Genomic DNA, 25,760 nt, shown 5'->3' on the forward strand with positions numbered 1-25,760 from the left:
TAGAGAAGGAAGACAAGAGCTCAAAACAGCAAAAGGAATAGAGTGGGGAGGGAAAGGGACAAAGAACAGCAGATGCGCAAACAAGAAAATATGTGCTTATTAACAGAACCACTTAAAGCTCTGGAAGAGCTAATTCAAAGACTGAAAAGTGAAAGGAGGAACAGGACAATAAAATGTTGAAATTTGTGTATGTCACATTTTCATAAATACCATGGCTTACTCAATTACTTCAATCCCTGAACACTTCCTCATTCACATTTCACAACATAGCTATTAAGAAGTGACCTGCACTTAAAGACTTACAGTTTAATTTAAAAAACTATTATAAAGTATCACTTAGAAGAAACAGTACATATATCTTTCTGGATCAGACTTCCCTTTATCTCAGATATGTCACTCCTTTCCCTTGCCTGCACCTCAGTTTCTCTCACTAACCCTAAGGCAGATGAGACAGGTGTAGCATCATTCATACTATATCACCACCACAACCTACCTCTTATATAGCACTTATCCATTAAAAGTTTTCATATAGGGTGACCAGATAGCAAGTGTGAAAAATCGGGACAGAGAGTGGGGGTAACAGGCACCTATATAAGACAAAGCTCTGAATATTGAGACTGTCCCTATAACATTGGGACAGCTGGTCACCCTAATTTCAAAGCACCACACAATCTTTTAATGTATCTGTCCTCACAAAGACAGACTATATTGTATTAGTCACAGGTTCAGTACCTGAATTGCTTAGGAGATATCTTGGCAGCAAGAACAAAACAGGTTTGGCATTTCTTAAATTAATTCAGAAAATCAGAGCTGATAGAGTGCATTAACACCGCAAGTGTTCGCTATCTAAATTTAACAGAGTTGAAACTGTTAGTCTTTTAAGATGTCTTTTTTTTTTTTGGTAGGAAAAAAGTACTTGTGGCACCTTAGAGACTAAAATTTATTAGAGCTACAGCTCACGAAAGCTTATGCTCTAATAAATTTGTTAGTCTCTAAGGTGCCACAAGTACTCCTTTTCTTTTTACGGATACAGACTAACATGGCTGCTACTCTGAAATCTGTCCTTTTTTCCCCAGAAGTTAAAGCTACATTTTAAAGTGGAAGTATCATTAAGCTTACTTGTTTTACTAATTTATTCCTATAGATATTTTCCTCATTGTGAATTGACTAAGAAATCCCCTTCTTATGCAACTGATATTCAGAAGAGTTGAACTAGATTAGTCCTCTACAGTGTAATAGAGTTATAAAAATTATAAGCCTTATTTTTGTGATCGATTTCTAGCATACAGGATTCAGGCTGGATGAACACTTACCTGCATTCAACTGACATGTTATTTTCATCTCTTTTATACTCAGTCTCTAATAGTTTCATTTTTAAAACAAATTAGATATTTCTTTATAATAAAAATGTTTGAAATGCAGATTACTGAAGAAAAATCAATGCAACAAGCTAACTAGGTTGCAAATGGGTAGTCTATGTCCTACTACGATGTGTTCTCTCTAGTACACATGCCCTGCTGTTCCACATTAATGCTCTTCAATTAGAGTACAGTACTCCCTTAGAAGACTCAATTAAAACGTTAAATTCCATATAAGAAACTCATTAACAATATCAGAGTGGCAAAGTAGAACTCTCAGTTTTCAAAGTAATGAACTAAAAGAATTTTTTTAAAAACTTTGTACAGGCTAAAACAAGTGGCTCAAGTGCCACCGCAAATGTCTGTAGTTCTACTATCACTATCCTGTTTTTAAAAGAATTTCTCCCATTGCTGACTGAAAGACCTACACAATCAAGAGAAATTAACTACACAGCGTTCAGACACAAAATGAGGAAGAAAAACAGCACTTGGGTCAATTTAGAGACTAAAAAAATGTCTCTCATAACAGTCTCATTAACCCATTCCATTGTGAGTAGAATTCATCTTGGATTTTTCAGTTACTTCTATTTAAAGCTAAGCAAATAGTGCTCTCTCTACAATCACAACCTGTAGAAGTCAGAAGAAAAAAAAATCTAAGTTCAGCTGAAGGAAACTCCAAAGCCACAAATATACCTATCCAAAATCTGCAGAGGATCCAGATGTCACTGACAAGTTTTGACAGACAGACTTTGTCATCAGCTATAACAGGGATTCGCAGCCCAGGGTGAGGGGGAAGTGTCGTGTTTCTGGGACCAACCATGCTGCTCTAGGGCAGTGGTTTTCAAACTGTGGGTCACGACCCAGTACTGGGTCGCAGCGGCTCTGGTCAGCACTGCCGACCGGGCTGTTAAAAGTCATGTTGGCAATGCTGCAGGGCTAAGGCAGGTTAGTTCCTGCCTGTTTCAACACCACGCTATGCGCCCTGGAACTGGCCAACAGCAGGTCCATCTCCTAAGAGGGGGCTTGGACTTCGCGCACAGCCCTGAGGCTCGGCTCTGCAGTCCCACTGGCCAGTTCCCTGCCAATGGGAGCTGGGTGGAGGGTGTGCCTGCAGGCAAGAGCTGCTTGTATGCCTCTGCCTAGGAGCTGGACCTGCTGCTGGATGCTTCTGAGGCACAGCACGGTCCATGGTTCCAGGACAGGCAGGAAGCCTGCCTCTGTACCCCTGCTGCACCACCGAGCCACCCCTTCAAACCCAGAGCCCCCCTCCTGCACCCCAAACCCCTCATCCCCGGCCCCACCCCAGAGCCTGCACCTCCAGCCCAGAGCCCTAACCCCCTCCAGCACCCCAAACTCAAGCCCCATCCTACAGCCTGAACCCCTCACCCAAACCACTCATCCCCAGCTCCGTTGGTCACGGGCACCCACAATTTTCTTCAATTGGGTAGCCAGGAAAAAAAAAAGTTTGAAAACCACTGCTTTAGAGATTCTAGGATTGGCCTGCTATGTGCAAACATGCATGGGGGGTTCAAACTATAGAAAGGCTTGGGTGGGGTTATCACTGGACTATGGCATTTATAAACTATTAGTAGTTCTAGTACTGGAACACCTAGATTCCTACCTAAAAGGAAGTGGCATGGCAACAAAGCAGCCCGTTTTTAGATAGACACACATCTTTATGTATGATGTTTCAAGATACTATGAACATGAGATTCCTCAGTGCTGCATTTTTATAACCATCAGAACACGATAACATCTGCTACTCAATTAGGAAAAAACAGAGCTGAAAGATTACCATAATGACTTATTCACAGTATGGAGTTAAAACAGGTTTCCTCTACATAAAACAGAACTACAATTACACAATTTAAAGAAAATAAGAGTATTTGCAATATTAATTCTCTTTCTAAGGAGCAGGCAATCCAAATAACCACCCATGAAAGAATTCACTAGTTTTAGGATACATATTTAATTCATTATTTTCAAAGCAACTAAGGTGCATTTTCTAATATCAATAAGACCACAAAAATCTACTTACTGTTAAGACATTCTGGGGGAGAATTTATTTCACTATATTTTGCAGAGGTTGACAAAACAAAATAAAAACTTCACCACAATTATGCTCAACAGACGTTGCCACAAAGATGATAGCCCTATGATGAATAAGGTATGACTGCAGAATAAGACCCAGCAACTCATAAAACCCTCAGCTACTAGATGAACATGTCAAAGCAGCAGTGTAAACCTAGATTGCAGAGTAGCAGCCGTGTTAGTCTGTATTCGCAAAAAGAAAAGGAGTACTTGTGGCACCCGAGAGACTAACAAATTTATTTGAGCATAAGCTTTCGTGAGCTACAGCTTACTTCATGAAAGCTTATGCTCAAATAAATGTGTTAGTCTCTAAGGTACCACAAGTCCTCCTTTTCTTTTTGTAAGCCTAGAGTGGCGTAGGAACAGCTGTATGACCTACCACCGTCAAATCATTTGCAACACCCCTTCCCCTCCCCTCTGGGCTCCAATGAAGCCGGTGACTCTGATGAGAGATTTACCTTCATTTTCCATCGAAACTGCACTTGGGTTGTTAGTTACAAAGACTTTAGCAACAGCAGCACTGGAGCTGGCACGGAGGAGAAGGGGGAGCCGCCCCAGATCCCAGGCAGTTACACAGCTCCCATTGCCCCCACCTGCAGCAACATCTGCAAGAGAAACGGGCGCTAGCAAAACTAAAAGCAGATCTCCGGGTCCCCTGCGCTCGTTCACTCTCTTAGACGCACATACACCCCCTCCCCCCTGCCCCCCGCGACAAACACGCTCACGGGGCGATCTGGCTGGCAGCTGCCACGGGAGGATTAGTTACCCAGCAGCCACACCGAACAGGGAGACTCGGCAACGAAGCCAGCACAGAAGCCGCCCGAGCAAAGAGCGCAGGACGCGTTTCCTACACCAGCTCCCGGCAGCCCCATAGCCGCCCCCCACATCAAACACGATATCGCTCACCCCCGCCCCCCTCTCATCCTGCCGCCCCGTGCCCAGCCACCCAGAACCGCTCCCCACGCCGGGCGGCAGCTTGAGGAGACTCGGACCCTGTGACCACCCTCGTTCCCTGCCCCCCAGGGAGGGCCTCTGTCCCCGCTGCTCCCCCTCCCCCGGCCTCTCCGCGCAGTTCCTCATTGGCCTCCCTCCTCCCACCGACTGCTGCCCCGCTCACCCGAGACGCCTGTGGCGCAGGCGGCGGTTCCTCCGCCCCCCCGAGCACGCCTCACTGCTCGGGCTCCGCGCGGCGGCGGCACGGACGCATCCCCGCTCCCCGAGCGCTCGATCCACTTCCGCTACCCGTGGGGCCGGGAACGGAAGGGCCCCTTGGGCAGACGGAGTTGTAGATGCGCAGGCGCCTCAGAGTTTCCTCCTCCTCCTTCCCTCCCCCCTCCCCCAGACGCGCGGGCCAAGGCGGGCGCGCGCGCCTCTGCCACTCCCCGTCTCCGGAGCAGCGACTTCCTCTCCCCGCACGGGACCGCCGGGCGCACGCAGCCACCCGTTAGGAAGCGCCCGCGCGCCCCGCCAGCACCTCAGCGAGACCCAGGGAACCCGTCTGCTGCACGCTCCAGCCCCGCCCCCCTGAACTCCCCCAGCCCGCTCACAGGCCCCCCCCCCCGACCCGAGACCGACCCCCCCCCCGCGCCTGCCGCCTGGCGGCCACATCCCTCCCCTCGCCCCTGAGCGAGCGTTCCCGTCAATCATGCCCCATAGACTCTCACCGCCACCCCCCCCCATGGCACTGAGCATCTCCCTGCTCTGCTGCCCACCACTCTCCCCACACACCTCAGTGTCCCCACCCCAGCTGCTTGCACATCCCCACCCCCCATGAGCCACATCGCACACTGCCCGTAAGGCCCCCCCTTTTGCATGCTCCACCACCTCCCCTTTCGTTCTTAGTGCTCTTGCTAAAGTCCTTTTACCTGAGAAACCTGCCTTTCACAGTAGCCTGCCTCTGGAGGCAGGGCCATCACAGCACCCCAAAACCAGGCCTGATTGAGCCTTAGCTCTCTTTGCTACTGTATTTTGATATCCGAGGTGTTGGTTCTTGAAACTGGCATTAGCGCATTCCTGGGACAGTAGATAAGGAAGTTGAGAGATGGACGGTGCCCATCTCATTCATTAGTATTACAGTTGCATCAAGAAGCTCCAGCTGAGATCAAGCTTTTATATTAGGCACAGTACAAACATAGTGCGACGGGCTCTGTCCCAAATATATTACAGTCTATTAATACCTAGCTCTCCAGACCTGTTGATTAAAAAGTCTGCATAACATTTTACACAGAAGGTAAGCATCATTATCCTCATTTTACAGAGGCACAGATTAAGTGACCTTAGGCAAGATGTGTAATTTGGTGAGCAGACCTTCTGCAAAAGTTTAATTTAGCATGCTGCAGAGGACTGCTTCTCAGAGACTGGCATCAGATAAACCCTTTTTCCTGTACCCTATTAATACAGCTGACTGAGATTGGTTATTTGGTCTTGAGTATATTTGATAACAATGCAAAGTTTAGTCAAGCAATTGACTATGCAATTTATCAACAAATCCAAATATTTAAATCCTAGCCCAGGGCCTCCACAAATCAACATCATTCCTCCCTGTGACTCAGTCCCAACTAATTCTCCTCTGCTACTTTTATGGTGTTCACCAAGACCGTCAGTCACACCATTCATGAAGGCCAACACCACACTGAATTGATGCTTTAGAGCAGGGGTTCTCAAACTGGGGGTGAGGCCCCCCCAGGGGGTCACAAGGTTATTACAGGGAGTCACAAGCTGTCAACCTCCACCCCAACCCTGCTTTGCCTCCAGCATTTATAATGATGTTAAATATATTTAAAAGTGCTTTTAATTTATAAGGGAGCGTTGTGCTCAGAGGCTTGCTATATGAAAGGGGTCACCAATACAAAAGTTTGACAACCACTTCTTTAGAGTATCATATGCTAATCTATGAAGGCTAGCTAGCATATGCTTCCAGCCACCAGAAAGAGGAATATTTGAGTAAATTAAAAACTAGACATTTTAAACCAGAGTTTAACTACAGGATATCTTTATTTCCTTTGAGTGAAAATATAACTCCCACCCCTTCCTATTAATAAGAGGTTATCTAAACCCCAACAACATGGAGGTTATCCTTTGGGATGCCAATGACAGTGTTGAGCATCCAGGGTAGATCTTTTAAACAGGATTGTTCCTTCAGGGATAATGTTGTATTAAGTACATGATGTGTTTTGTCATTCAAGGTCAAAGTGTGATCTAAGCATGCTAATGCAGGCCTGACACCTGGTTTTTAAAGAAATATAAAGGATGGTCATACAAGGAATCTCATTGACTGCTTGTCAAACAAAGCTGAAGTGACAGGCTAATCAGTCTTCAGCAAGAGAACAGGGAACCAAAAAAAAAGTCAGTCAGTTCATAAGTGGTGTTTACAACAACCAAATTACACAGGTTAAAATTAAGTCTCATAACTCATTAGCATGGCTTTCTGAAGGCCTCAGCTAGGCAAGATCAGATTTAAATGCTTGTCTCTTTTTAATATTTGAATTTGTTTAAATGCAGATATATTTGCATCTGACTGTTTACAGTGGGGGAGGGGAGTACACAAGTTCTGATTTAACCTACTATGAAGAAAAATATCTGCTTTCAGGGGAGGAGGAGGAGAACCGGTAAGTTAGTTGTTCCAAAAATATATAATGTATGAATTCAGGCTCCGCCCAAATAGTTGCCATGGCAGATGGTGGTCCATGCTGTCTGAAAATGAGCCTGTAGAGTTTAGGGATTCCACTGCAAAGTATCCCAAAAGACTACCATTGTAACAGTGGGTCACCAACAGAGATTTTAGTGATTCATCTGTAAAATTGTGTCCCACTTAGTTCTAGTGGAAAAAGGTGCACGAATAGCAACACAGGTAAACATTCTGCCCATTCTTATGCTTTTTACATGTGTGCACCTCCATATCTATCTCTTCTCATTGCTATCATCGGCAGTAGTCAAGGAGCCACAATGAGCTAGACCAAAGAAGAACATGGGGCTGGCATAAATGGGAAACTAACTAGGGTAATTAAGTTTACCAAGTAAATTAATGCAGGAGCATAAGGACTTATTTAATGGACAACCTCATTTAATTTGTGAAAGCTACTACAACTGCTATTTTAAGGCAAAGTTTGCAAGTTTACAGCAATTCTTAACATTTTCCTTGCAAAAGATTTTTAAAAAAAGTCAGTGCAAGCAGTTTAGCTCTTGCTAATATTTAGATCCACATACCACTTACACTTGCTTTCCAATATGACACTACAGAAAAGGTGTTTACATTTTTAAACCATAGGACTTCAGCATTTAGGCCTAAACAACTTCAATCTCTGATTGAATGTAAACTATTATTTGGTGATATCTGAATTATAAGCATTCTTTAAAAGAAAAAAATTGTGACCAATTCAGTTTCCAACATCCCTACTCCTACCTTCAGGGTTCTGCTTATTAAAAAAATCCTAGATAATAGTGTAAAACTCCATCCACTGCAGCCGTTTTTAGAAGTTTTCTGACCCCAACATGAGTCAGATACACAAACCAAAGTGTAAAGATAGCCTTACTAGTTTCAGATTTCACTGGAAAGCTTTAGTTTTAGCAGGAGCGATTTGGCAGAAAGGACATTGTTGGAATAGATTTTTTTAAAAGCCTGAAGATAAATATCAGAAATCAGAATAAAAATGGAAGTTTTTCATTTATGGTCATCAGTCCTATGCATACATTTTGAGAATCGTGAGTAGTGTGTCCCAATTTTTAAACTGTATTTGTAATAGAATACTAGTCTGCAAAACAAAGGAGTAATATTTTCTATTTTGTTTCAATTCCAACAGAATCATTAAAAGGAGAATGAAGGTGATTAACTGCTAATTGGAACATAAAAGGCAGAACCACAAAGATATTCAAGCTCCACAACTAAACTCTTTTCAGAGAAATTATCTTGCAAAAAAGTACACAACCCCAATGGGTATTTGAAAAATCTTTGATATGAAAGTAGAATCAGAACATTTATTGAAATAAATTCTGGGGTAGTTTATATTGATATTGCATTTCAAAAAATTCTCATCTCACTTGCATTTTGATTAATATATTCTGAAATACTTTCCCCTTTCCTTCAAGGTGAAAATCCAAACTCCTCCCACCCTCACCCCAGACAGACACACACAGACAGACACACACACAGACAAAACCAACACTGAAGCATCCTTTTAAAGATGTATTTTTTTTAAATATTATTGACATTGAGAAGTTCAAGAATAAAGCTTGCCGAGGACTTTGTTTTACTCATGAGACGTTAATATGTACAGATTTTTTTTATAACCTGAAATATTTTACAGAATTTTAAAACTATTAAATTCTATATTCTAAAACCACCCTGGATTTTTTAAATGGTCTATAACTTTAGAGATGCCAAGAGAGAAGCAAAGTTCTGAGACACTGGTATCCAATTTGGGGAAATCTCATTGGGACTTTCCTTTTTTTTTTTTTAAATGCATTTTAAAGGTTTACTTCTTTACTCCAAGTATGAGAGTTCAGCCTCCTGGAGCACCCTGTTCCCTCCTATTTCATAAACTAGCTTTTTCTGGAGGAAAATAAGAGAATCTCTTTCTGGTGGAAGGAATTGAAGAAAGCGTAAATCCAGTTTCTTACATTGTGGAGGAGAGTTAAAGCAAAGTGCTTATGCTACTACAGTCAGGTAGAGAAAGTTTGGCACTGCAGATCTCCATTTATAGCAATGCACATTTTGTAAGTGGCTTGTGTCATTTGTAGAGCTCCCCCCAGCCCCCCATCACAATATCCATGACAGTTAATGGGGTAGCCACTTCAGGTCTATGTATAGCAGTGGTTCTCAAACTTTTGTATTGGTGATCCCTTTCACACAGCAAGTGTCTGAGTGTGACCCCCCCCCCTTATAAATTAAAAACACATTTAACTATTATAAATGCTGAAGGAGAAGTGGGGTTTAGGGGTGGAAGTTGACAGCTCGAGACCCACCCCATGCAATAACCTCACAACCCCCTGAAGGGTTATGACCCCCAGTTTGAGAACCCCTGATGTATAGAATTCCCAGAATAGAAAACTGTGCTAAAATGGAGTAAAGTTTAAGTAGATGTACCAGCAAATTAAAAAGGTTCCAGGGATGTTTGAAAATTTTCACAAAGTGTTATAAATTTCCCCAAAAAATCATAATAAAGGTTTCGCTTAAAATAAGTTTAAGCACATGTAAGAAATGCACAACTAAGGCACCCAAACAACCTTAGTTCTCCCCTGTAATGACAATGCAGTAATTATATACTTATGATTCATTTCATGTAATACGAGACCACCAACACTAAAATGCCTAATGTTTAAAGAAACATTAGACTGTTGAAATCTCTTTTCCTCCTGTGGCATAATTATAAATGTTTCAGACTCTAGCCGCTCAATTATCTGTCAGCAAGACAAGATTAATTTGTTTTCTAACTTTGTAATCAGGAAAGAGGTCTAATCTTCCATATTCATAATATTTTGCTCTCTCACATTCTTTCCTCTTAGCATCTTCTGTTTCTCCTCTAGACTTCATACAGAGCACACCACAGCTAATCCTCTCTTTGAGCAGCTTGTGTTTTGGGTTAGGTCAAAGACTCAGGTGCAGGTTTTCCAGACAGCCTGCTCTTCCCCTCCATTAACACAACCAAGGATCTTCTGCTGTTGCTGGTGTGTTCTCAACTGCCCCTGTTCAAGTTGGGTTCTCAAGTGTAAACTCTCCACAGAAGGTGGATCTCCCTATTGTACATAGGGCTCTAAACACCCCCTGTTCACACACACTAGCAGAGTCCCATGGCCCTTCTCATAGAAATAGCCAATAGAGCTATCCAGGCCAGGAAGAAAAAGTGCATGTTATACACCATCCTGGGACAGAAGCTTAAATTGCACGATATGCCAAGCGGGGCACCTAGCTGAGACAGCCACAATGGAGGCTCTTGCTACAATATTGCCTCACCACATCCTTTCAATACCAACCATGGCTTAAAGCCATGATGTAGTACTAGTGCAGGGATGAAAGATGAAAGATAACTACCTGTTCCATAGTGGAGTAAGATGTTCTATGGCTCAGAGGAAAACTATGATTGTTCCTTGAATTTAAAACAAAAAGTATAAAGAAGAGCACTCCAGCACAGAGTGTTATTAAAAAGGTTTCAGTTACAGTATTGAAGTGTCTGTAGCAGAGCATAAAGACATTCCAGCAATAAGACTATGAAGCAAGATGAAAATAAATTAGTCATGGTAGAGCAGCTTAGTTTCAATTGATTCCAAGTTAACATGCCAAGAATTTCACTTATGTTGCATACATTAAAAGAGAAAGCCACTTGTCTGAGCACTTAAGACAATTTACAGGATGCCTGTTCTGGTCTTGAAAATTGGGATGAGGAGGATTTATATAATAAAGTTAATGAATAGATCTTTACCTACTTGTAAGTTTTCAGCTCTGGGCAAAAGTAAGCTAATTTCAGTGATGAGTTCTTAGAGGTGATGGGTTTGTTTCTATAAAATTCATTCAGACTCCGAGCCAAATTTTTAATCTAGTGGAAGCATACTAGTTTGCTTGGCAAAAGATTTATTCTAAACTTGTGTCTTATAGGACAATTCACATTATTACAAAAAAAAAAAAAAACTACTACTTGCACTGAAATAGAAATCTATCCTTCCCTTAGAGGTTCTTCAACTCCTTTTAGAAGAGATCTATTTAAAGTCAGATAAAATTATTTCTGCAGCATGTTGCTATTGTCTATTTCTATAGAAATAGACACTAGAATGAAAGACCAGTAGCTTTAAGGTAACATGAAATGCTGAAGTGAAAGTGGATGAAAGCAAGATTTTACTCTTAATCTCTCTGCCAATACAACTATGGAGTTTGGCCAGGGAGAGGGCAAGGAATAAGGCTATTATGTGTACACCCACCCTTCTTTTGAAGTCTGCTAGCTCTCCTGGTTTACTGAAAATATTCTAAGCATATAATTTGTGGCAGATACACGGTCACATACTGTTATCCGTCACATTCTTGTGTATCTTCAAGAAACCAGAAAGTGCGGAGGCGGGGGCCGGATTTTTAATTTATTTTCAAGAGTTAAACTTGTGCTTAATTACAAGTGAATTTGAATCCTCCCTACTATGTGGTAGTGGGGGACATTTATAAAGATTCATAATTTCAACTGCTTATTCTGAAGGAAGAAGTTTTTCAGTAAAATATTCATAAATTTCCCATTGTCTGTTATAAACCAGGACTAGGTGAGGTCCCTTAAGTCAGAATTAAAAGGTGTCTCAGTTTCTAGATTTCAAAAACTGGCAATAAATGTATAAGTCTGGGAGAAGCTGGTTTCTTTGTGTTTGCCGTTAACTTTTAAAGTCATCCAAATCTGAAATACCGCTAGGTTCTGGTCAATTTATAGGTTTACGTTCAGATTTCAGAAGCTCATTTTTGGCATGGAGTGTTTTTGTAGTATCCCTACAAAAATGGTCACATTTGATTTGCTGAAGAAATACCAACATGCAGAATGTTACACATTTCTAGTTTTTGTAGTTGTCTGTGCTATATGGAAAGTCAGAACTCTCAGAGAATCTTGATGAGCCAACACTGAGCAGTGACCTGGATTAGTTACAAGATGCACACTGTGCATATGCAGATGTCAAAATCCCTGATGTAGTTTCCTACAGTTGTAGGGTGGTACTTCCATTTCACGCTGAATAAAACCTCCAGTAGGCCCAGTGTATTTCAAACAGTTTGTAAAAGTTTCAGGGCTTTTAAAATTTTATAGTTGTGTTGTCTTAGCTCTTTAAATTAGTTGAAATCCATAATTGTGACAAGTCCTTCCATCTCCCCCACACAATTCTTTGAGCCTTTTCTTCACTTGGTCATTGAAGAGATGTGAGGATTAAGAAACTACTATCCATAGTGCTTTTTACTGTTTGTATTGGAAGCCAGAGTCACGTTAGAGTTTGATGAGAAGGCTGGGTTCGTAGCAAGACAAGTTCTGATGTCAGTGAGCCTGTTTTCAAGTCACTGTACCTCTGGGCTTGAAGCATGTAGAACTGTGATAAAGAAATTTTGGCAAACGTGATGTGAGGAAAAAATTAAAGTATTTAGTTATTGAATATTGTAACAGTCTATACTATTATAGTCACCATTTTCACAAGACTATGATAAATTTTGTACAAAGTATGTCTTGTGAGGCATCATTTGAAAATTCGTAATCTGCTCAATATCATTATCCTGTTAAAATGCATAGCCACACTATATGTGAAGATTCTACTGTAGGAAAGAGATAGAAATTACTACATCTGAGGTGGAAGTCAAACGTAAACAGCTTAATGGGACTAAATTGGGGAGGGAGGCAAACTTCTATCCAAGAATATTAAAAGGAACTGGCACGTGAAATTACAAGCCCAATTGCAAGAATTTTTAATAAATCAGTTAACTCAGGGGTCAGACCTTCTGACTGAAGAATTGCTAATAGAAGTCCTATTTAAGTAAGGGGAAAAAAGTGATCCAGAAAACTCAGTTGTATGCAAAATCTTGGAACCAATTTTGAAAGAGAAAGTAGTCAAGGACAGAGGTGAACAGTAATTGGGATGAAATACAACAATTTTACAAAAGGTAGATCATGCCAGACCAACCTGATCTTTGAGATAACTCACTTTTTAGACAAAGGAAGTGCAGTAAATCTAATCTACCTGGATTTCAGTAAGGCATTTGATACAGTTCCACATGGGAAATTACTAATTACATTGGAGAAGATTGTGATTAATATGAGAACTGAAAGGTGAATAAGGACTTGGTTAAAGGGTGACTACAATGGGTCATACTGAAAGGTGACCTGTCAGGCTGGAGATAGGTTTCTAGTGGAGTTCCTCAGCGATCAGTCTTGGGACCAATCTTATTTAACATTTTTATTACGGACATTGGCACAAAAAGTGAGCGTGTTAATCAAGTCTGCAGATGACAAAGTTGGGAAATATAGCAAATATGAGGAGGACTGGAATCTCATACAAGAAGATGTGGATTACCTTGTAAACTGGAGAATAGAGGGGATGAAATGTAACAGTGTAAAGTCATGGATTTAGGGATCAACAACAACAAGAATTTTTGCTATAAATTGGGGACATATCGGTTGGAAGCAACAGGGGAGGAGAAAGACATGGGTGTGTTGGTTGATCACAGGACAACTATGAACTGTCAATTTGATGCGGCTGTGAAAAAGGCTAATGCAGTCCTAGGATGCATCAGGTCAGGTATTTCCCATAGAGACAGGGAAGTATTACCATTATACAAGGCACTAGTGAGACCTCATCTGGAATACTGTGTGCAATTATGATCTCCCATGTTTAAGAAAGATGAATGAAAACGGGAACAGGTGCAGAGAAGAGCTACTAAGATGACCCAAGAAATGGAAAACCTATTTTATGAAAGGAGAATTAAGGAGCTTGATTTGTTTAGCTTAACCAAAAGACAGCTGAGGGGAGATACAATTGCTCTTTACAAATACATCAGGGGGGATAAATACCAGGGAGGGAGAGGAGTTAAGTTAAGCGCCAGTGTGGACACAAGAACAAGTGGCCATAAACTGGCCATCAACAAGTTACACTCAAAATTAGATCAGATCAGAAGAGTGAAGTTCTGGAACAGCTTGCTAAGGGAAAACAGTGGGGGGCAAAACTTATAACTGGCTTAGAGACAGAGCTTGATAATTTATGGAGGGGATGGTATGACTAGATTGCTGACAATGGCACGTAGACCATCAATTACTTCCAGTAGCAAATATGCCCAGCTGCTGGAGGTGGGACCCTAGATGGAGAGGGTTCCAAGTTACTACATATAATTCTCTCTCAGATATCTGTCTAGTGGGTCTTGCCCACATGCTCAAGGTCCAACTGATGGTCATATTTGAGGTCCAGAAGGAATTTTCCCCCAGGTTAGCTTGGCTGAGACTCTGGGGTTTCTCACCTTCCTCTGCAGCATGGGGCATGAATCACTCACAGGTTTAAAGTAGTGTAAATGGTTAGTTCTCTGTAACTTGAAGTCTTTAAATCAGGATTTGAGGACTTCAGTAACCCAGCTAGAGGTTATTTCAGGAGCAGGTGAGGTCTGTGGCCTGCAGTGTGCAGGAGGTCAGACTAGATGATCATGATGGTCCCTTCTGCCTTACGCTCTATATAGTCTATGTTACTTATATGTGTTACCCAGAATTACAACACCCAGAAAGCAGGTTTTGTTTTTGTTTTTTTAAGAGACAAGGGCACACTAGCACTTCAGACAGGTGTTAAAGGGCAATCACCTACTTATGCAACCATCCTCCAGCCAAGGGAAGGTATAGACAAGAAATTTACAGGGATTTGAACAGCAAAAACCTTTGTAAATAGTTGAAGATACCAAACAAGCTTCACTTGCCAATAGTTTTGGATGGCAGCCTAATTCTTAGAAGTGCTGAGCATCCTCAACTCCCATTTACTTCACTGGGGATTGCAGGTGCTCAAATACCTCAGGATTAGCTCCTATTGAGCTTCACAACTTCCTCCACAAGATTGTCATTTATTCCCCATTTCTTTACAGGAATGCTGGAAGCAGTCCTTAATTTGATGTGCTTACTTTAAGGTTTGAGATGTGGCTTGAATTTCAACTCCTAATACACAGGAAGGCAACTCAGCAAAAGAGTTTATCCTAGATGGAAAACATTTAAGTTTTATTTGATACCAGTGTGCACAATTCCAGAAGGAAATCATTTGGGGGCAAGAGTAAGTATCTTCATATGTTTTATACAGCACTTGGTACAATGGAGCCCTGATCCTGAGATGCCTCTGTTGTACCATAATATTTTTATACTGCATTTAATAGATGAACTCAATATTTACTGCAGTTTTCAGGTAATTTAGCTTCTGAAGCACTACAATTCATGTAATGGAGGGATTACAACTCAAACGTTGTCTGAATAAATTTGGAATTAGCATAACATGACTGATGGAACACCTGGACTACCACTCCTTATTGGCAGATACATATTTTCTAAGGAAATTCAGTGAGCAGCAAACAATGCAGTTAAGGCAAAAGTTACCATAGGCCTCAGTGATTCTAAATGAAAAATATAATATGCCTTCAGTCCCAAAGCACTTTGCCACTGCAGGGAAATGTAGCCACATATCGGATGAAGGACAGCAACCAATTAGTGCATTAGCATGCTTCACAAAAATAAAGGGAGGAGACTAGAGAAACTTTTAGCTTGAGACATGAGGCAAACTTCTGTTTGAAGCAAAGTCTTGGTAACTTTATCACACACAGCAGGCAGCACTTTCAAGAGGTCACTTAAAATTAGGGCTGTTGATTAATTGCAGTTAACTCATGTGATTAACTCAAAAAAATCACGATTAATCAGTTTTAATTGCACTGTTAAACAGAGAATACCAATTGAAATTAAATATTTTTCTACATTTTCATATACATTGTATTGTGTTAATTAAAATCAAAGTATTTTTTACAAATTTTTTACAGTGCAAAAATAGTATTTTCCAATTCACTGTATAAAAGTACTTTAGTGCAATCTCTGTTGTGAAAATACAACTTACAAATGTAGATTTTGTATGTTGTGTAACTGCACTCAAAAAAAAACAAAACAAAGTCTACCCAGTCCTACTTGTTCAGCCAGTCACTAAGACAAACAAGTTTGTTTACATTGACAGGTGATAATGCTGCCCTCTTATTTACAATGTCATCAGAAAGTGAGAACAGGTATTTGCATGGCACTTTTTTACCTGGCATTGCAAGGTATTTATGTGCCAGATATACCTTCATGCTTCAGCCACTATTCCAGAGGACATGCTTCCATGCTGATGACGCTCATTAAAAAAAGAATGTGTTAATTAAATCTGTGACTGAACTCCTTCAGGGAGAATTGCATGTCTCCTGTTTTGTTTTACCCACTTTCTGCCATATATTTCATATTATAGCAGTCTTGGTTGATGACCCAGCACATGTTCATTTTAAGAACACTTACACTGCCAATTTGACAAAATGCAAAGGTGGCACAAATGTGAGATTTCTAAAGATAGATACAGCACTCGACCCAAGATTTAAGAATCTGAAGTGCCTCCCAAAATCTGAGAGGGACAAGATGTAGAGCATGTTTTCAGAAGTCTTCAAAGAGCAACAATTCTATGCAGAAACTACAGAATCTTAACCACCAAAAAAGAAAAATCAGCCTTCTGCTGGTGGCATCTGACTCAGATAATGAAAATTAAATGCATTAGTCACACTGCTTTGGATTGTTATCGAGCAGAATTAGTCATCAGCATGGATGCATGTCCCCTGGAATGGTGGTTGGAGCATGAAGGGACATATGAATCTTTAGCACGTCAGGTACATAGCCAGCATTGCAAGATATTTACAACAGTGCCATGAAAACACATTTCAGGTGACATTGTAAACAAGAAGTGGGCAGCATTATCTCAGGCAAATGTAAACAAACTGGTTTGTCTGAGCGATTGGCTGAATAAGAAGTAGGACTGAGTGGACTTCCAGGCTCTAAAATTTTAGATTTTTTTTTAAATGTAATTCTACATTTGTAAGTTCAACTTTCATGATATAGAGATTGCACTATAGTACTTATATTAGGTGAATTGAAAAATACTCTTGTTTTTTTACAGTGCAAATACTTGTCAAAAATAAATACAAAGTGAGCACTGTACACTTGTTTTAATTGAAATCTATTTGAATGTAGAAAACATCCAAAAATATTTAAATATATTGTATTCTATTGTTTAACTGTGCGATTAATTGCGATAATTTTTTTTATTGCTTGACAGTTCTATTTAAAAATGTAGTTTTTGCAGAGTTTACAAGCAAATACTGGTAACTGCATCAGCATTTTTAAAATAAACTTAGTTTGATGCTGGAATTTTCTCTGAAATATAAGAGACCTTTTCATTGAACTGTATAGTTTTAATACATTCCTAATAACGGGATAAGTCACTTGTAGTAACTATTGCTTTGTAGAGCATTTAACTGCACTAAAAGAAAAAACCTCTAGTACAGATAGCCTTGTCTTTGTTCTTCTGCAGACTAGAGACTGAGAAAGTCCAAGGATTTAACCCCTCTTATTTTATTTGATTGTCATTGGTGGTACTTTGGATTGTTGTTCAGATGGTCTTACATGCTTTTACCACTACTGTCATGTTGGAGGATAAGAGATTTGACCTTCCAGTGCTCAGCTATTAATTTAAAAGCAACAATATGGGGCCAACACTCTCCGCCCAAAAGGTAGAGCTGGGCTCCTGCAGAATTCTTAAATTGCCACCCTTAAGGAAATGTGGGGCTTAACATTTGTTAGGCCTCTGTGTCCAGAGCCCAGGTGAATCACCCATGCAGATACATCCAGGATTTGGTACAAGAAGTGATAAGCATGCTGTTGGACTTATGTTATATATTTTATATGCACACCCTACTGTAACTCTAACTCTGCTTGGCCTACAAATAAGCATTCTTATCTATTGCATTTAATAATTAAGGGTATCATTCTCTGTTGCCCCTCTGTTTTCATGTGATCAGATTAATAGATTTTAAAGTCAAAAAGGATAGTTTGAAATCTAATCTGATCTCCTGTACAACAGGCCAAACAGCCTCACTCAGTAATTTCTGCATCAAGTCAATAACTTCTGCTTGGGCCATAGCAGCTCTCTCAGAATGTTATCCAGTCATGATTTAAATGGGGGGTGGGGGGGAATAAATTGTGACCTTAGGTAAATTATTCCAATGATTAATTACTCACTGATAAGTTTGCACCTTATTTCTAGGTTGAGTTTGTCCAGCTTCAGCTTCCAAATACTGGTTCTCTGTAAGCTTTTTTTTTTCCTTGTTAAAGAGCCATCTGCTATCAGAAATTTCTTTCCCTTGTAGGTACTTGTTGATCAGAGGTAGGTACTTGGTTTTCAGCATTATACTATAGAAGATGTTGGCTGGCACTTTTGAGAAAAATGCAAGACAAAGGACAATGAGATGGAACAATGACATCTAATGGGGTAGCGGTGGGCTGTGCTCTCTAGTCTCAACCAGGGCCTGAGAGTGACCTGCAAGTATCATAGGATTTGAAGATTACCGGTAGCTTCACAGGTATAGATTGGTGCAGATATAAATGCCTGGTTCCAATTCAATACTTTCAGAAGTAACTCACATGAAGAGCAAGAGTCTCTATGACCTACGAAGAGGTGCTGGTTGCTCAGTGTGGGGGAAGTTCACCAAACCAGCTAGCAATCAACTATGTCAAAGACATGCCTATTGTCAAATCAAGGAGAACTCAAGTTTTCCCTTTGGATTACCAAATTGTGTCCAGTCCTGCAAATTGCTCCTTATAAGCCGATGCCTGCACAGAGCTCCTTGTTAGCATCAAGGCATATATGCAAAAGTTAATAGTTCAAGTGTATACACTCCAAGTTTCACTTGACAAAGATAACATTAGCTACCAAAAATAAACATTGAATGTGGCTTATCTGGAACTTAAGTGATCCCTCTAATAAGCTGTCGTATAATTTTTTTTTTTTTGACCAGACAGGTTCATGAATGTCAATTACTGTTAGGACTCAGTAGGACAGTTAAATGATTGAGAGCACGTAACTTCATTGCTTTATAAAATATCCCATTTATTCTACATGTAATTACTAGTTACCTGCATTGGCAGTTTTCAACACATAATGGTTCTCCCATTTTCCTTAATGGAAGTCAGATGCTCTTTTCAGGCTGATGTTAGCTAGGAAAAAAAAAAGACTGGTTTCTCCTGTGACAGTGTTTTATCTGGCTTCTGCAACAGGAAGTCTAAATTTACAGCAATGTTTTGGAAATGGAGAACCTTGGAATTCTCTTCAAGAGAAGTGTTCTCAAATGCTAATTTATAGGGCTGGATAATATAATCAAACCAGCAATGAGGTAATATTTTGTCTTGCTAGATAAATTGAAAAATTAGTTCTTTGAGAAGAGCATATTAAAAACCCTGCAAATACCCCATGAAGTAAAGTGGCATAAATTATTTCTATTGTATTTGTTCAAGAGTATGGAGGTTTTTAAAACAGCACCTCGAATTTAAGGTCTTAAGCCAGACAAGAAAAAAAAAATATATACACACACATACACATACACATATTTATATTTGTTTATAGATATACTGTGATTATCAGCAGGGTGCAAAATGAATTTTTTTGAATTTACCTGCTTAGAAGCTGGGTTGGAACCTGATTAGCCTACAATATTATTAAAAACCATACGTCTGCAGATTCTGCTTATTCACTGCAGAAAAGTGGCTCAGGGTGGTTTTCAGATGCTATTTTGGGACTACTACCAGTTATCCCTGAAGCTAAAGTCAGTTTTTCTTGTACCAAGCTGTCTCCATACCCACATTTGGGTGCATAGGTTTCCCCTAAAGTTTATAGTCTTTCCTCTGGTATCTTCAGATTTCCTGCATAGATTATATGCACTCCTTACTGATAATTCTTAATGTTTTTAACTTGTATTATAATACATTACTTGGACTGTCGGAGACTGGTTTGGCATGCCAGGAACCAGTGCAGGATCAATTTTAACGTATTGCAACTATCAATAGTAACTAACCTCACCTTCCAAGGAACCGAATCTCAGTAATACTTTAAGAATTCAGAGTGTAACATAAAAAAAGAAGTGTTCTTTAAGATATTTGTGTGAGAAATAGGAATTGCTTTGTATCAGAGTGGATAAAAAGCTCATTTAAATAGTATGTCCTAATCACAACTGCAAATAGAGGTCACTTCATTCTCAAAGAACCTCTGGTATGTTCCATATTATGCATGTTTTCATGCGTTTTCTACTGCGTCCATCAACAGACCTTGTGGATTTATTATGCATGATGGCATTTAACAAAGTTTAAATAAGAAAGCAGCAACCAAATTAAGAAATTCATGAATTTCTTAGTTACCTACTTAGAAAATGCTAATGCTATTTTGTTTAGTCAAAGCTATGATTATGAGAAACAGTCCTGATGTATTTAAATACATTAGGTGATTGGGCAGCAAGAGAAAGGATGGATTATTGAAGACCATGAACAGAATAATTGAAATACTGAATCAGATCAGGACTTCATGTAGTTGACTGTCCTGTGTCTTGCATTGTTCAGTATCGGATGCTTCAGAGAAGCAGGCAAGAAATCCTGAAGTAGGGCAGGGTATAAATAACTGCCATGTGGAAAAAGCTCTTCCTAACTCGGTTGGAGAATAGCCTATACCTTGAAGCATGAGTGTCCATCTCTTCCAGCCTCATGTTCTTGTCCTTATAAGTGTTTTTTTTTATAATCCTGTTAAGCTATTTGCTACAAAATGTAACTGAAGCCATGAGTTCCACAGGCTATTGTGTTCTCTAGACCAGGGGTTTGGGACCCCTCAGGAGGTCATGAGGTTATTACATGGGGGGGGGAAGTGAGCTGTCAGCCTCCACCCTGACCCCACTTTGCCTCCAGCATTTATAATGGTGTTAAATATATAAAAAAATTATTTTTAATTTATTGGGGGGGGTGCAGCGCACTCAGAGGCTTGCTATGTGAAAAGGGTCACCAGTACAAAAGTTTGAGAACCACTGCTCTAGACAGTATACATTTTATAGCTTTATTTTTACTGAAGTGGTTCAGGTCTAATTCCATCACGGGTACTAGAACAGCTTTAGTGTTATCAAAAGGAAATAGTTTCCCTAAAGTTTTCAGGCAACTTTCAGGAGTAGCTCAGTAACATAATCATGTAAAGCCAAGTTCAGACTGAAACTGATAAATCTATTTTAACATTCTATTTCATTTAGAAGTGTTAAATCAATAGAAGAGGATCTTGGAATTCACATCTTTTCTTGACATCCCAGTGAACAGTAGTCATACAACATATTGTGTTCACAACATAATGCAGGATAATATAAAAAAAGACCACGAACAGCAATGTATATAATTTTACATAAATACAGCTTCATAATTGGAATTTAAAAAGTTGAAGACTACGAATGCTTCTTTCAATGGAATGGATATTTTCCCCCACTGTTTCAAGTTGTAGTGCCAAAAGTATATTGCATCTAAAAGGCTTTTGTATTTGAATATTTCAGATCTACAAACAAGCTTCATTATGAAATTGAACTACAAGTTAGCCATTGCAGTTTGCCTTCATGCCAGTCAATCAATCTGGTCATTTGCGACTCTTTAGAAATAGATAGAGAACAGCTACAGTCAAGTTCAGTGTTCAGGCAAAACCTTCTCTGAATGATTCAAAGTGAATAGTTAACTAGTCTACAAACCTGCATACATGCTTCCATTCCACTTCCACACATGTATGAAGCGTCCCCTACTAGAAGAACAGGAATCTCCAGATCTGAACATAAAGCCCAAGTAGCAGGAATTTATCAGCCATTCTGATCTGGAGTTTTAATTAAGTTGAGATCAGAATGAGTGAAACAACTGCCTGCAAGTTTAAAAAAAGTGGGATTAGCAAACCACTGGCAATATTTATGCAAGAACAGGCTTGTTCCCAAAAAAGCTCTCCTAAGCAAACAGATCGTAAGTATTTACACTGCTAGAAAAAAGGAATGGGGCCTTCAGAAGTAAAAAAACTTGTTCTAAACACTGTGTGGCAATCCATACAGCACAACCGGCATTCCACTCAACTTAACGGACTTAGTGTTTTTAGAGTAAATAAAAGGAGACGTACCTTTGCTGACTGACTATCACCTCATAAATATGCACACTAAACCAATCAGAAAACACAAGCTATTCTTTTTTCTATGCATAGTTGGGATTTTTAGCTATTGTAAATACATTAGTGAGGGGGAAAAACATGTCACCTGTCAAAAGTAGTTTCTTCTCTTCGAAATGATAGCATTGGTATTTTTGTCCAAAATATTATGTTGAAAGGAATGCATCATTTTTGTCTGCTGACCTTTCATTGAGTCAAGAGTGCTATGACTAACAGTGTTTTACAAAGAATAGGTTTAACAGGAATGAATGATTTCAGTTTGTTACCAGCATCTCGTGAATGCTGACCACATACTGTGATATTGATTATATATTGAATAATGACACTTTCAGCTTATTGTAGCTTCAACTCCACACTCACCCCATCTCTCCCCAACTCCTTTCCCATCCTTGAACTAGCAGCAGAGTTGACTAACAGTTTTACATTTCTAAAATTAGTTGCATTGCTCTAAAAATTTTTTTTAGAAAATCATGAAACTCACATCAGAAGGCTTAGTAAATTCAAAGTGGGGACTAAACATTGGTCTGAACTGATCAGATGTGCACATTAGCTTTACTGATTGGCTTGATTTGCTTACAACATTAAGATAGCAAGTAAGCAAGCTTGTTGCCAGCTGCTAAAGCTATGACAAACATCTGTCTCTCTCTCATACACACACAAATAATTTCAGATGTCTAAATACACTTCTATTAGCATAGCAAGTAGATTCAAAACTATCAAAAATGTGAATCAAACTATTCATTCAGCTAGCTTGAATGGAGGCAGTGATTCAAGAACTGAAATGGCTATAAATATGGCTCAATACAGCAATGATCCAGGGGTATTTTTTTTAAAAATAAAACGAGTACTTGTGGCACCTTAGAGACTAACAAAATCTCTAAGGTGTCACAATACAGACTAACACGGCTGCTACTCTGAAACCTGTCATTATGCAGGGTATTTTTTTTGCGATCCTTAGCAAACGGGCAAGGACTTGATAAAAAGCTCTATGGACTCAGGCTCTAACTGCTGTAAGTGTTCAGTAATTACCTTAAAGCTACACATTATTGGCTAAAGTGGCCAATTTTCCCCTCACAAAAAGCTACTAAAACACAACTGCCATAAAGGAACAATGACTTCAGAAGTCATTACACCTAAACTTTGGATTCCCACAAACTAGTTGATCAATCTAGGGATTTGGGGCAAAAAAATTGGGGATTGGTCCCGCTTTGAGCAGGGGGTTGAAATCCCTTCCAACTCAGATATTCTATTCTAGCTATGAGGTTACAGCTGAAGAGGTTTTTCTTTTTACCTTTTCTTGAGTCCTCTTCTTTCAGAGCCAATACAAGTTTCCCAATGGCAGTGAGAAGCAGCTCTGGGAAATAGGATAAGTGATATTTATGCAGTAGATTATCCATAATTAAAGTCAGCTAGACAATTATTCTCTTTAGGGCACTGATAAATAAGCTCCCCAGGCTGGAATTTGAAATGTGAATGCATCTTTTCTAGCCCCTTGGAAAGAATGGTAGTCCTTAGTCTTGTGCACACCCTTTTCAGTAGTGTAACTGGTGATAATCAGAAGATCAAATACAGTATGTACAACAAATGACCAGTGTTAAAATGCCACAAGGACAGCATGAGCAGGGCAGTCACGCAGAATACAAGTCAGTTCTCCGGCAGCGATCTGACGATCCTATTTCTAGTAAAACTATTCTGCTGTAGCTATTAGATAGCTGGTGCCTTTCCCATCCCCCTCACTGCAGAAGTTAAATCCTAATTCCTTTTAAAACTTGTTTAGCTCCAGTAAATAGTTTGGAAGTTTGCTGTTTCTAGCATACATTTCCCCCCCCCCGCCGCCCCCCAGTTGCATTCCATCAACTGCAAGGTCTGATTTCACTTTTGTTCCACAGAGAATCTTGTTATTTATCAGTCTCAAATCCACGTATGTTACTTTATTCTCCATTTTCTAATATGGAACTGCTGGATGTCACAAATGCTGGTTATAGTGCGTAACAATTTAAGCTCATATAAAGCTTAGGCTGCAACTAGCACCTTCACTTGGAGTAATACAGTAACTTGAAAGAAAATATGATTGAAAGTATTCCCCTTCCTCCCAGACCCTTCAAATATACAAATTTGATCAAACGAGTAGCAGAATTCTTTTGGCTTTTATGTCAAAAAACATTGAAAGACTTTTCAGTTTAATATCTTAAATAGGATTCTCTGCTTTTAGGATTACTGTTAGAAGCGACAAAATCCTTGTAATGCTGAAGGGAGGGGTTAGGTGCTTATTCAAGTTAATCAGACAAATCCTGCAGTCTTTACTCGGAACACTCTACAGTCAATAGGAATTTACCAGGCAAAATACTTTTAGTCCTTATTCAGGTAAACTTTGACAATTCACTATGCATTCAAGTAAAGACTAGGATTTGGGTAGTAGCAATACAGCAACCAAGGACTAATTAACCAGAAATATTTAGTCCTTCTGCACACTGAAGTCTGCAGAACACAAGAACTGATTTCTTTAGTGTGAGAATCTCAGTAGAAATTGATCCATTTGATAGAAGTATTTTGCTATTTCTATGGCTATGTCTACAGCACATCGTAAATCCAAGTCTGGGGGACTCTGCCTGGGGGACTCAGCGTTTCAAAGCCCACGTGTGAGCGTTCACACTGCATTGTAAACCTGGGCTTACAAATGCTGGACTCAGATCTCACAGATCATGCTAGTGCATTCATACTGCACTATGCAGACCTTCCGACTCAGGTCTGTGGCTTGAACTGCTTCCATACTGCAAAATGACAGCATCTGGACTACCGCCTGAGCGGGATTTGGGCTCAGACTCCCTTCTAGGTGGGTCATAGGACCTAGGTCCTGAGTGCTTGCTGATCTGAGTGAGGCAGATGTATATATGGACACAATCTGGCTCAAATCTGAGTCCAGGTGTACAATGCAATGTAGACATACCCTATGCAGGCCTTTCTGGAAGGCCTTCTCCTTATTAGGTTGTATAGTTAGATTTTTCTGTTATTGGCATTACCATAGCACCAAGACCCACCAGTCATGGACCAGTCACAGTGTGCTATCTACAGAATATTGTAGTTTGTTTTCAAGGTTAATCCAGCCATAAGCACTGACTCCATGGGTGGACCACCCACAGAAAAGGAAACAGTGAGTGTTTAGCACCCACCAGCAGACCGCTAATCAGCTCCTCCCTCTGCCTCTCCCCACCCCCACATGTCCTGCCTACCAGTAGCCCCACCGATCAACTCCTCCCTCTCCCTCCCAGTGCCTCTCTCACACACTGTGGATCAGCTGTTCAGCAGCATGCTGGAGGCACTGGGGGAAGGGAGAGGAGAGAGAGCAGGGTGCGCTCGGGGGAATGGGGCAGAACATAGCAGGGGCAGGAAGAGGTGGGGCAGAGTGACAGTCGAGTGCCACCCAGCAACTCGAAGACTGCCTATGAATCCAGCACATAAGTGATCAGCTGTGGCATCCCTCTGCTCTCAGTGTGGAAATGCCACACAGCCATTTTGTTATTTCATATTTGGAATCCTGCCCATGGTGAATGCATTTTATGTTCCTAGATGACTGCTTGG

General features: G+C 40.2%; 1 protein-coding gene across 9 annotated transcripts in view; it reads right to left on the reverse strand.

Annotated features, from left to right (window-relative positions):
• The window catches only part of ATP2C1 (ATPase secretory pathway Ca2+ transporting 1), a 109,083-nt gene that overhangs the window by 77,869 nt on the left and 5,454 nt on the right, over nt 1-25,760 (reverse strand). For 2 of the 9 annotated variants that reach the window (XM_043508943.1, XM_043508942.1), the window contains exons 1-2: nt 4,567-4,736; nt 3,908-4,054 (exon numbers count right to left, since the gene is read on the reverse strand). The exons of 2 other annotated variants lie outside the window; for them this stretch is intronic. In XM_043508943.1, coding sequence (XP_043364878.1) covers nt 3,908-3,920 — 13 coding nt within the window. In that variant the 5' untranslated portion in view covers nt 3,921-4,054; nt 4,567-4,736. Of the gene's footprint in view, nt 1-3,907; nt 4,055-4,566; nt 5,012-5,314; nt 5,425-25,760 lie in introns of those variants that run through there. 5 more of the 9 variants (XM_043508944.1, XM_043508945.1, XM_038391980.2 and 2 more) reach the window with 5 other exon arrangements.

Source organism: Dermochelys coriacea, chromosome 2 (genome assembly GCF_009764565.3).
Source record: "Dermochelys coriacea isolate rDerCor1 chromosome 2, rDerCor1.pri.v4, whole genome shotgun sequence".
NCBI classification, from domain to species: Eukaryota; Metazoa; Chordata; order Testudines; family Dermochelyidae; genus Dermochelys; species Dermochelys coriacea.